Below are 12891 nucleotides of genomic sequence, written 5' to 3'. Positions count from 1 at the left end.
TCGTGATCATGGAAATTCTCCTCTCCACAGATACATGGTTTATGTATGTTGTTAGAAGGGGGAAGAGTGCACTATTTTGTCTATTTATACTTAGGATTATATATTGTTCTATTGGTTTAAAGATTAATTTTAGTGTAATTACCTGCTGGCGGCAGGTATCGCACCTGTTGACTAATTAAATATTTCACATAAGTATAGCGTGCTGTGTAAACACTACTGTTGCCAGGATATTGACAGAAATTGGACAGAACACCCGAATGGATGGAGGATTAAATGCAGACCAACAAGAGCTAAACTCAGAATAAAAATATGCTCCTGCATCTCAAGGAATATGTGGACTGGCAGTACAGCAACAGTAACGGATTACCCTGCCTTTATATCACAAACCTAGGTGATTGCTGATCAGGAAGTGGCGCCATTTGTAGAAAGCCTTGGTAACACATGAGTAACGGTCATCTTTGGCAAGGCGCTGCATTGTGTCTATGGTGTGCTCCAGCATGGTCGCTTCTTAACTTGTCTGTTCCTATTTGTCAGCTCTTCTTCCCTTCATTGTGTCTCAGTGTGTAAGGTGCCAATAGTGTGGCAATGAAATCTAACAGTGCCCCTTCCTCCCTGCATCTAGTGATAAGCGCTCGAAGCTGGGGCCAATTGAGGCGCGGGATAGCAGCGGAGATGCCGGCTTCTGGGACGCCATGGCACACGTCATTCCCGACACCAGGCTGAAGGAATGGGAAGCTCTGGAAGCAGCCATACTGAAGTACCAGTAAGTGCCCCATGGTGGCAAGCGCCATGTCCAGTGGCCATTCACTTAGTCAACCGCTTTCTTTCTTTCCTATTAGAATGGATCTGCTGATTTGCTGCTCCTCCCACACCCTGGAACCCCTGCCCGGTGAAGGACTAAAACCTGAGACTTGGCTCACAGTTCTTACTTCCCAGATCGCTTACTAAAAAACACCCTCCTCCCCCCCTCACTCTTATCATAACCAAGTTCAAACCAGCACCACACAAACTCTGGGCAACTCCCAAAAACCCCCAACAACACAACTGAGCCTCCCATGATCAAAAGTGCTCTCATCAATGCCCGCTCATTGGTCGCCCATGCGCTTGACTTCGCAGACCTCATAACCGCTAACAATCTGGATTTCCTGGCCATCACTGAAACCTGGCTGCATCAGGCAACAGGCCCAGCTCTATCCCTAGCCATCCCAGAAGGCTACTCAATTCTAAGGAACGACAGGGACTCAGGGAAAGGAGGAGGAGTAGCCTTTATCACCAAAACATCCCTTGGCCCCAGAATGACCCCTCCATCCAGCTTCCTGTCTGCTGAACTCCTGTCTGCTAAGCTCCAACTCTTGGCCACACAAACCGTCATTCTGCATCTCATTTACAGACCCCCAGGTCTCCTCTCCTCATTCGAGGAAGAGATATCCAACCTCCTGTCCACCAATACCAAAATAGGATCTCAAATGATCCTACTAGGAGACCTTAACTTGGGCCTTGGGGATCCCAATGATGCCAATCCCAACTAGGGTTCAGTCTCAGGGTCACAGCTCCAACACACAGCAAGGGCAGAACCTTGGACTGGTTAGCGGACCACAACTGTTCCACAACCATCCTTCAAAATGAGCCAATCGCATGGTCAGACCACCACGCCATCTACTTCTCCATCCAAGGGAAGACTCAACCAAACACCCCCCCAGCAACTATTCCGCAAACCCTCACCAGGAATAACCACAACATCACCTTGCAAAGCCTTCGTCCGCTAATCCACATCCTTACGCCCGCTAACTACGCCAACTTAGATGCGGATAAACTTGCTGACCTCTATAATAAAACACTGAAATCAGCAGTATGTATCATTGCCCCTATCAAACTCACAAAAGCTAAAGCAGCAGCCCACTTGAACAAATGGTTCACCCCGGAGCTTAAAATCCTCTGGAACTCCAAAAGAGCGGCAGAAGCCACTTGGAGAAAAACTCCTAACCAGGCCAACAAACACTACTCATGATAGCAGCCACCACCTACAAAACCTCTATCCTAAGAGCCAAAAAAGAGACCTATGACAATAGAATTGAAAGTGCCAAATCTGGAACAAAAGAGCTCTTCAACATCCTTAGAGAACTCGAGTCCCCCTGCACACCCCCAGAAACATGCATGAAAGACGGAGACTGGTTTGAGAGGATCCAAAAAGCCTTGGCAGACAAAATCGCCATGCTTCAATCCAGAACCGAACAGAAAAAGCTCAGCCTAGCCAAAAAAAACAACCCTCCACCCCCACCCACCTCTGAAATTCCCCTTCTCCTTTACCCCAGTGTCAACAAAAGAAGTGGAAAGCATCATCAAAGGCCTCAAGCCTTCCAGATGCCAAGGGGACTCCTGCCCAGCTCCCATCATCCAGGAAGGTGCCAACAATCTGGCCCCTTTCATAACAGCCCTTATCAATGCTTCCTTCAAATCGAGCTCAGTCCCTAGCAGCCTCAAGGAGGCTTGGGTCATGCCCCGTCTAAAAAACAAAAACCTAGACCCTAATAACCCAACCAACTACAGGCCAATTACCACTGTCCCCTACATCCTAAAGATCTTAGACAGAGTGGCCTATCTACAAATCCAGAAGCACCTGGAAGTGAACAACCTCCTGGGCCTTAGACAATCTGGCTTCAGACCAAGGCACGGAATCGAGACAGCCCTCCTGGACTTAAAAATCCAGATGGACGAGGCAAAGGATAAGGGCAAATTAGCCATTCTCCTGCTGCTTGACCTCTAAGCAGCCTTTGACCTCGTCGACCATCAGATCCTCACGGAACATCTGACAGCCTCAGCTGCTTTCTCCAACCAGGCGACTGCCTGGGTCCAACCCTTCCTAGCTGACCGAACCACCCGGGTCTTCTCTCCGGGGGCTTCAGCCCACCTCATCCCCATCCTTTGTGGCATCCCACAAGGGTCATGCGTCTCGCTGACCCTATACAATATCTTCACCAAGCTATTGTCCGACTGCATTGATAACCTGGGTGTCACATACACAAACTATGCTAACGATACCCAGGTTCTCATCACCCTATCATGAAGAGGACTCCACGCGGATCAACAACCTATACCTGGAGATCCAAGCCTGGATGGCAGAACACGGCTTATGCCTCAACAACGAGAAAACTGAGCTCCTTGTCGGCTCCCAACCTCGGCTAAACAAACTGGACCCCCGTTACGCATCTATCAACATATACGGTAACCTAATCACTGTGGCCAAAGAAATTTAAACTCTAGGAGTCTATCTAGACCCCACACTATCGCTCAAAAAACAGGTGAATGCCACAGACTCTTCCACAGACTGTACAAATAAGCTCATCAGTGCCTGCAAACCCTTCCTCTCGCCCTCCAGTTGCATTACACTAGCCACAGCGCTAGTGCTTTCAAAAATTGACTACTGCAATACTCTCTTTCTTGGCTCCTCAGAACTCAGTTCGAATAAACTGCAGGTGCTACAGAATAATGCGCTCCGAGTATCCCACGACACTCACACATCTCAAGCTTTAGTCAAGATGCCCATTGGCTCCCTGTACGAGATAGAATCACCCTAAGATCCCTCGTCACCGTCCACAAATGCCTCTCCAATGACGCCCCCAAATACCTGGCAGACAGGTTCTCCAAACACACTTCTTCCAGACCAACTAGAACGGTGTACTCTCACTGTCTATCCATCCCCAAATCCTCCCAAAAAAAAGCAGGCGGCTCCAGCTTCCCTGTCCTGGCCGCTAAACTATGGAACGCCATACCGCTGAACCTTAGAGCAGAACCCTCCTTTTGGACCTTCAGAGCAAAAACAAAGTCTTGGCTCGCCAACAAGAATTCTACCGCTATCTGACACTCTACTTAATGTACTAGCGTTCTCTCACGGCCACCATGTAACCCGGTCAACTGCACATACTGTTATCATCTTGTATGGATATACTCTGCTGTAACTTCCTCTATGTCTCCGGCGCCCAGTTACCCCAGGGTTCGGCGCGCGGTATAAATAAAAAAACTAAACATGTTTCAAAGGGACTTCCCTTCTCTGTCCTGGCGTCCACCTCTGGTAGGACAGCCACCGATTTAAAAGAATGTTTTTCTTAACTTGGCATCTCCCAATAATCTCTTGACAGTGGGAGCCTTCTTTTCGTTTCATGAAGGAGATTTCCTGTATGTTTTTACCCTGTGTGTCTCTCTAGCTCTCTTCTGACTAAGGCGTCTCCCTTTAGTAAGTGCACTTCCGGTCGAGGCAAGAGGTCAGCAAGCAATATATTTAGTATAGCAGGAGCCCAGCTAGGAATCAACAGAGCACTGTGCGTGCGGATGGTGGTAACATATTTGGGATGGGGAGGAGGTTACAATATGTGCCATGGGATGGTCCAGCCATGGCAGTGGGATGTGAGACGGGAGTACAAGGATCATAGGTGACACCTAGGCATTGACTGATGAGTAGGCTCCTGAGTTTCTTGTAGGTAGCACTTAGTTATTGACTACTGATGAGTAGGTTTCTGAGTTTCATATTGGTAACACTTAGGTATTGACTACTGATGAGTAGGCTTCTGAGTTTCTTGTAGGTGGCACCTAGGTACTGACTGATGCGTAGGCTCCTGAGTTTCTTGGAGGTAGCACTTAGTTATTGGCTACTGATGAGTAGGTTTCTGAGTTTCTTGTAGGTGGCACGTCGGCATTGACTAATGAGTAGGCTCCTGAGTTCCTTTTAGGTGGCACCTAGGTATGGACTGAGGAGTAGGCTCCTGAGTTTCTTGTAGGTAGCACTTAGTTATTGACTACTGATGAGTAGGTTTCTGAGTTTCATATTGGTAACACTTAGGTATTGACTACTGATGAGTAGGCTTCTGAGTTTCTTGTAGGTGCCACCTAGGTATTGACTGACGAGTATGCTCCTGAGTTTCCTGGAGGTAGCACTTAGTTATTGACTACTGGTGAGTAGGTTCCTGAGTTTCATATTGGTAACATTTAGGTATTGACTACTGATGAGCAGTCTTCTGAGTTTCTTGTAGGTAGCACCTAGGTGTTGACTGATGAGTAGGCTCCTGAGTTTCATATTGGTAACACTTATATATTGACTACTGATGAGTAGGGTCCTGAGTTTCTTGTAGGTGGCACCTAGGTACTGACTGGTGAGTAGGTTCTTCAGTTTCTTGCAGGTTGCACCTAGGTATGGACTGATGAGTAGGCTCCTGAGTTTCTTGTCGGTGGCACCTAGGTACTGAGTGATCAGTAATCTCCTGAGTTTCTTGTAGGTGGCAATTAGGTTCTGACTGATGAGTAGGCTCCTGAGTTTCTTGAAGGTAGCTCTTAGTTATTGACTACTGATGAGTCGGCTCCTGAGTTTCGTATTGGTAGCACTTAGGTATTGACTGATGAGTAGGCTCCTGAGTTTCGTATTGGTAACACTTAGGTATTGACTACTGATGAGTAGGTTCCTGGGTTTTGTGTAGGTAATACCTAGGTATTGACTGGTGAGTAGGACCCTGAGTTTCTTGTAGGTGGCACCTAGGTATTGACTGACAAGTAGGCTCCTGAGTTTCTTGTAGGTGGCACCTAGGTGTTGACTGACGAGTAGACTCCTGCGTTTCTTGTAGTTGGCACCGAGGTGTTGACTGATGAGTAGGCTCCTGAGTTTCTTGTAGGTGGCACCTCGGTGTTGACTGACGAGTAGACTCCTGCGTTTCTTGTAGTTGACACCGAGGTGTTGACTGATGAGTAGGGTCCTGTGTTTCTTGTATGTGGCACCTAGGTGTTGACTGACGAGTAGGCTCCTGCGTTTCTTGTAGTCAGCACCTAGGTGTTGACTGTCGAGTAGGCTCCTGCGTTTCTTGTAGTTGGTACGTAGGTATTGACTGATGAGTAGGGTCCCATGTTTGTTCCAGGAAGTCTTAGAGTGTTTGTGTGATCCGGATTGGCATCAGGATGGCGTTCTAATAGGCATTACTTTAGTTAAGAGAAAGCCTGTTTACTTCTTTTTTCCTTGCGTGCCAGTTTTGCCTCAAGTCTAGTAATGGCCCGGTGCCCAACCTGAGCTACAGAGACGTGCAGCTAGGAAGGCAGGTGCCCAAGCTGTGTTTGGCTTATACATGAGGATGAAGTTTTAAAGCAGATTCCGGCTTGGATGGGAATCCAGTGCAGCAGCCTGAGAAATGTGGTTGGGTTGCTTGTTTCTTGTTATCAGTCATGCTGTGGCATATAGGGTGATCCTAAGTGGGGCCAGGTGTGCCACTGCAACCCCGGTGAGGAGGGTGTTTCCTCCATTGATGTGGGGCATGGGCCCGTGACTGTAGTGTGAGGTCCTTGGGTAGTGGGAAGGCTTATATATTTTGGAGGATGGTTAGTTAGTAGCAGGGGCCTTGGGCCTTTTTGTTGACATGTTGAGTGATTTGACAGTCAGCACCTGGTGAGGAGAGAAGTAGTCAAGGTGCATGTCTTTTAGCCATACTAGAATGGTATCCTGCTTAGATGGGTGTCTGAGAAGGACCAATGCTGTCTTTGAGGGTTTGGGCATCGGGTATGTGCTTCTCATCCAGGCTTGGATGGAGACAAGGCAATTCCTGAGGAGTGGGATTGCCAGGGTACCACTGAACTCGCGCCTTGAAACACTTGTGTATAGGCACGTTATAAATGCTATATCATATCATATCACAACTGTGGGTAGAATTGGGTATCATTCACATATTGTTGGTGCGAGATGTGAGGGCCATTGAGAAGTAATGTACAGATGAATGGCTCCATGTATAGTTTAATGATCACTGGACAGAGTATTGGGTCTTGTGGGACTTCGCAGGTGATCAGGCAGTGGTCTGACCTCAAGTTGCTCATCTTGACGGCTCGGTACCTGTTTGAGGGGTAAGATGTGAGCCAGTTGTGAACTCTGCATGTAACCATGTATTGTAAATTGTGTGCCTCACACCACTTTGCCAGAGGTTGACCTACAGGAGACAAAAAGACAGAGAGGGCATTGGGTTGAGGGAAAGATGGTCTTGACTCTGGGATGCGCCAGAACTCTATCAGTGTCCTTCTCCAAAGGGAACATGCCCCCAAAACCTCCCAGAAAGCATGAATCTAGGGTTCATGGGCCCTCTCCAAGACCCACTGGGGTCTTTGGCAGCACTTCTGCTTGCAGTGAACGCTGAGGCACACCATGTTGAGGTGCCAACATGTTTGCCCGCCATCAGTGCAGGAATTGGGCTGGGAATCCATGAATCGGTTCCCTAGGTGAAAGGGTTTGGGGAGAGCCAAGTCAGACCTGCCATGATGAGGAACACTTTAGCATTGGCGGAAGTTAATAAACCTGCCTTTACACCTTTGGGGAGCAGGTGCAAGTGGCTCTAGGTCACCTGGCCTAGGCCCCACCCACCTGGTGCCTTTGCAGATGGGGAGCAGGTGCAAGAGGATCTAGGTCACCTGGCCTAAGCCCCGCCCACCTAGTGCCTTCCTGCCTGCCGCTCTTTTTCACCACTTAGCAAGCCCCGCCCAACTGGTGCCTTCCTGCTTGCCGCTCTTTTTCACCACTTAGCAAACCCCGCCCACCTGGTGCCTTCCTGCTTCCCTCTCTTTTTCACCACTTAGCAAGCCACGCCCACCTGGTGCCTTCCTGCTTGCCGCTCTGTTTCCCTACTTAAGGAGCCCTCCAGCTTCTTTTCCTTTGCAGATGGGGAGCAAGTGCAAGTGGATCTAGATCACCTGGCCTAAGCCCTCCCAACTGGTGCCTTCCTGCTTGCTGCTCTTTTTCACCACTAAGTAAACCCAGCCCACCTGGTGCCTTCCTGCTTCCCTCTCTTTTTCACCACTTAGCAAGCCACGCCCACCTCGTGCCTTCCTGCTTGCCGCTCCGTTTCCCTACTTAAGGAGCCCTCCAGCTTCTTTTCCGTTGCAGATGGGGAGCAGGTGCAAGTGGATCTAGGTCACCTGGCCTAAGCCCCGCCCACCTGGTACCTTCCTGCCTGCTGCTCTTTTTCACCACTTAGCAAGCCCCGCCCACCTGGTGCCTTCCTTCACCGTCTTGTGGCCAATGATGGATTTGACTTTTATGGACTAAATTCATTCATGGTGCGTCGCTCTTTCGCAACTCTCATGCTGGACTTCCTTTGCATCTTGTACTCATGGTGGCCCTGAATCATGCTGTTCCCATCTTCATCTTGTATCCTGGCTTGCCACATTATGTGTTACTACTGACTTCTGCAATTGTATTCGCTCTCCACTCTTGCTTCTCCACTCTTTTTGACTGCTTACTCTCTTTTCTCTCCTCCTTTCCCTTCTCCCTTTTCCTATCTCCTCCCCTTACTTTCTTCTATGCACTTACGCTATCAGAATGGTCCCTGGAACTAATATGATAGCAACCTCGTCTGTTTCCTCCACCCTCCCATTACTGATTTTTTCCTCCCCACAACCCCTACAGCACTATCTGAAATGTCGTCGGGCCTAGTGTGATAGTCGCTTGTTTTGTTCCTCCTCTCCCTTTCTGCACCCCTCTCCCTAACCTTTTGTTTTTCTCCAGCTCTACCAGAAATGTCATCAGGCCGAGTACGATAGTTAATTTCACATCCTTACTGTTCATGGCCTATAAGAATGTGGTTGTATTTTCCCTTGTTCCTTCCCTTGCCTTGAAGCGCTTTGAAACACATTGTGTATAGGCGCTATATGAATAAACGATCATATCATATCATATCATTTTACTTGACATGTCTTTGTAGTGATATTTAGGGCAGCCCTATTAATAATGCCCAGTCTGGAAACATCATCATCTTTCTTCACTCATATTCAAAGGCCCCCTCCTGCCTCAATGTGTTCATTCTCTTTATCCCCTAATTCAGTCAATTGGAATATGAGGGTCTGACACATCTTCTTCTCTCATAGCTTTCACCCTCTGATTCTCTAACCTTTGTCCAAGACGTTTCGGTCCTGCTCAACATCCAAGCCTAACACCTCCATAACCCAGCTGGCTATGACGCATGTCTAATCTGGTTCGTCCACAATGAATTCTCCGGCTGCCCAACTCTTATAGACCGGGACCTGTTCTTTCTCAGGATTATACTACATCTCTTGTCAACATTGGGGAGGGTCAGCATTGTCTGTTCGTGCTTTCTCTCCAGGTCCACGTCCATACACCCAGGGGACCAGTTGCCAGATGTACCACTCTTTCATTCAACCTGTTAGATTTATCTGCAGGGCTCAACATTGACTTCTTAATTCAACTGATGGCTGACATAGCCTGGTCCGAGACCAAGAGATCACCAAAGGCGATGATTATCCACTAGAGCTATGATATGGTATGATATGATATGGCATTTATAACGTGCCCATACACACGTTAGGTTTACTTTGTCCTTCTCATTGGGCTAAGAATTCTGTCCACCTCTTAAGATGTCTTTCCTATCAGAGGATGAATATCCACTGGAGTTATGTTTACTTTGTCCTCCTTGAGGGGCTAAGAAGTCTATGTCCATCTCTTTAGATGCCTTCCTGCCTCTCGTATTGCCCATATTATTTATAGTGCCAGGGCCCCCTCCACAGTTAAAGGGGCTCGAATAGATGAAGAGGTATCTTGTAAGGTAGGCTATTACGCACTACTCAGGTAGGCTACTCTGATGACTCCAGAGGAGTCATCACAGATTCCCCAGCAGTGACCTCGTCCCATGTGGCCAGGGGACAGCAACCGCTTCTTGACCCTGGGGGCAGCTTTATGAGGGAGGATCACATGGGAGGAGACAACTACCATGGAGATGTCATGACTTCATTGAACAAGACACAGTATCTTCCCCTTTCCCATGAGGAAGACCCTTTAGTACCTAAGACCCTTTTCCATGAAGAAGACCCTCTACTGCAAAAGACTCTCTTATCATATGCCAACCTCTTCTTCATATCTTTCCGGTCAAGTGCCTAACTACGACACAAACACACACAAAGCCAACACAACATCCTTTTCTTCCAAAGTACCTTTTTATAAAATTAGTAAGAAGAACTGTTCCAACTTTTCCCGGAGGGATAGCTCAGCAGCAACGTGCTCACCTTGGAAGCAAGACAACACGGAGCAGCACAGGTTCGATCCCCGGGTCCGCGCGTGAAACCTCTGGGTATTAAACGCATTATAAATAACCTATCATATCATATTATAAATCACATGGACTTCAACTCCCAAAATTCCCCAAGTTCTGAGATGAGGAGGATGCAGGAGTTTGAACCAAGTACCAAGAGCCTGAAAACCAAGGCGCATTTTAGTTTTTCAAAAGCACTTGTGGATAGCACATTTAAACCTGGTGAGCACACTATCCGATGAGGCAGTGCAAGAGGAGACGTTGGCTGCAGTCCCCGAGCTCAGAGAAGCGATGATTACGTACCGGTGTGGCAGAGCAGAGGAGGCCACCTCATGAGAGGGAATGATGCTGTACCAGAGACAAAAGTGCTGTGGAGATGCTGGGAGCCATGGGAATGGCCCTGGGCATTCAGCAAGTCAAGACGGTGGCATTCTCCATTTCAGAAACTTCAGGAAAGCAGTTGTGTGACCGCAGAGCTGCGAAGGATGCTGGCAGAACATCTATGCCATCCAGATTGGAAAGCGGGTGAAAACAACATGCCGCAGAAACGCAAACTGGTCCGGAGATGCTGGAGAAAGCCGGTGTGTCTGCCAGTGGGGACCTCGGGGCATTCCAGGCAACCACACCAACAGCAGTTTGAACATAATGCCATTGAAGAATTGTTTGAATGCAGAAAAGTGAAAGTACAACCCCCAATAAACTATGAATGCTTAAAGTGCAAATGTGGGGTAAACCTTGACCAAACCTTATCACAAACATACTTATGAAACCAAGAACAATACACACAATATTGGTAGCACTGAGAACTGTAAAACACATGAAAAATCCTGGCAAGCAAGATACTAGCCAATTGAGAGATGTTTTTAAGAAAGTCCTTGCAGGGGAATATACCAGGCAAACGAAATCCATAAACCGAAGTCCTGACAGGCGAGTACTCCTGGCAGTTGACATTGCAGAAAGAGCTCTGGCAGGAGAGTACACCAGGCAGTGGACAATGGATAAGGGAACTTGGCAGGAGAGTATACCAGGCAATTTGCAAGCCCCAGAAATGTTAAAGAAATAGCATGTTAGATGAACCAAGGAAAGATTTGTGTTTGTTGTTTGAATCAAGGAGAAAGTTGCATTAAAGAAAGACAGTCTCAGAAGTTATTGTTTAAACGTGAACCTTGCGAAGCAAAGCAGGAAACAAAGGATCTGCTAGCAAAAGTGACTGTTTCTTCCCGCTACTTAAGAATCCAGGGAAAGGGATCCACCCTCTGGAAGCGAGGGCTTCCACCGTGGAGAACATTTTTGTTGAAATTATTCTTACTTCAGTTGTGATTTTTTTTCTTCCAGTTACAAGTTGAAGATATTATCCTTACACATTTGTATTGTTTTGTTTGTAGTGTGAGTGTCAGGATATGAGGTTTTGGACACAAGGACGGCTTTTCAGTTATTAATATCCTGACAGATCCTCGGTTTATAGGTAGGGGAACCCCTCTTGAGCATAGAGTCAGAGAGGCATTTTCCCAACCCTTTGGCCTTCAATAAATATCTTTGACAAAAACATGACAACCTTGTGTCCGGTCCAAATTCACACCCCTCACACTACACATAAGTATTGTCTCCATCCAGAAACAAACACAGGGTTCCTTTTACAGTACCACCAAGCTAGCGCATAGGTCAGCTCATCGTCCCTCGCCTTGCGGTGGGACAGTGTTTCGTGCCACACACTTTAGCCATATTAGCTCCAGTGAGACACCCTTCAGAAGAGGATAAAAAGGGACGTTTTCCCTCTTCACTACTCAGAGATGTCGAGCAGCGACTTTCCCATACCACTGCCTCTCAGTGTGTGGCTGCTCGAAGCTTGGGACAAGGACTGGCGATGGCACACTCCTGTCTGCAAAAGAGACTGTGAGATTTACGAGGGCCTTCAAGATAGCTAAATGTCACCACCCCACCACCAGTCTACCATGGTAACACCTATAGCCTTGCATATCCACACAATGGAAGGAATTGTCCCGTTCTTGGGTACAACGGTGCCTCTTTTCACAAATTCACTGACATGGACACGGAGACCTCCAAAACTGTCCCTCTTGTGAGATGGCTGGCTACGCCTCCCATGCTGACAAAATTAAGTTAACACAAAGAGCATTTGCTTTCTGGGAACTGTGATGCGAACAATCAGGACGCCCTGAGAACAATAAGTCAAACCGAGAAATATTGCTTATTGGAATTAGCGTAGAGAATCTGACAAAGTGAATTGGACCAACTCCCTATTGGGAGTTGAGATGCAGCTGTTCCAAATACCTACCGCCGGGGTACCGATTAAGACAAGTTATCCAGAGAAGTAAGTTGAGATTCTTCTGTGTCACCAACTCAGTGCAGGAGAACCAGTGAAGGAGAACAACCCTTGCAATCGGCCAAGAGGAAGGAAGAGCTGCATGTAGAGAGCGTGTTGCGTAAGGCCGAAGAGATTGAGTAGAGTCCCAATGGGATTCAAGATGGCTGATTCAACTCGAGGGGAAAAGACACTAGGAAGAGAAAGGAAGAGCTCTATGCTTAAGGCCGACGAGATCGAGTAGAGTCCCAATGGGATTCAAGATGGCTGACTCAACTCGAGGGGAAAAGACACTGCGAAGAGAAAGGAAGAGCTCTATGCTTAAGGCTGACGAGATCGAGTAGAGTCCCAATGGGATTCAAGATGGCTGACTCAACTCGAGGGGAAAAGACACTGCGAAGAGAAAGGAAGAGCTCTATGCTTAAGGCCGACGAGATCGAGTAGAGTCCCAATGGGATTCAAGATGGCTGACTCAACTCGAGGGGAAAAGACACTGCGAAGAGAAAGGAAGAGCTC

At 47.7% G+C, this 12891-nt stretch overlaps 1 protein-coding gene across 1 annotated transcript in view; it reads left to right on the top strand.

The window, feature by feature from the left end:
- LOC138498060 (dynein regulatory complex protein 1-like) overlaps positions 1-12891 on the top strand; it is a 371050-nt gene that overhangs the window by 341623 nt on the left and 16536 nt on the right. The window contains exon 15 of the mRNA XM_069621906.1: positions 623-763. Coding sequence (XP_069478007.1) covers positions 623-763 — 141 coding nt within the window. The remainder of the gene's footprint in view (positions 1-622; positions 764-12891) is intronic.

Source organism: Ambystoma mexicanum, chromosome 5q, assembly GCF_040938575.1.
Source record: "Ambystoma mexicanum isolate Mex_15411 chromosome 5q, UKY_AmexF1_1, whole genome shotgun sequence".
Lineage (NCBI taxonomy): Eukaryota > Metazoa > Chordata > Amphibia > Caudata > Ambystomatidae > Ambystoma > Ambystoma mexicanum.
This window is presented reverse-complemented; position numbering and strand designations above follow the sequence as displayed.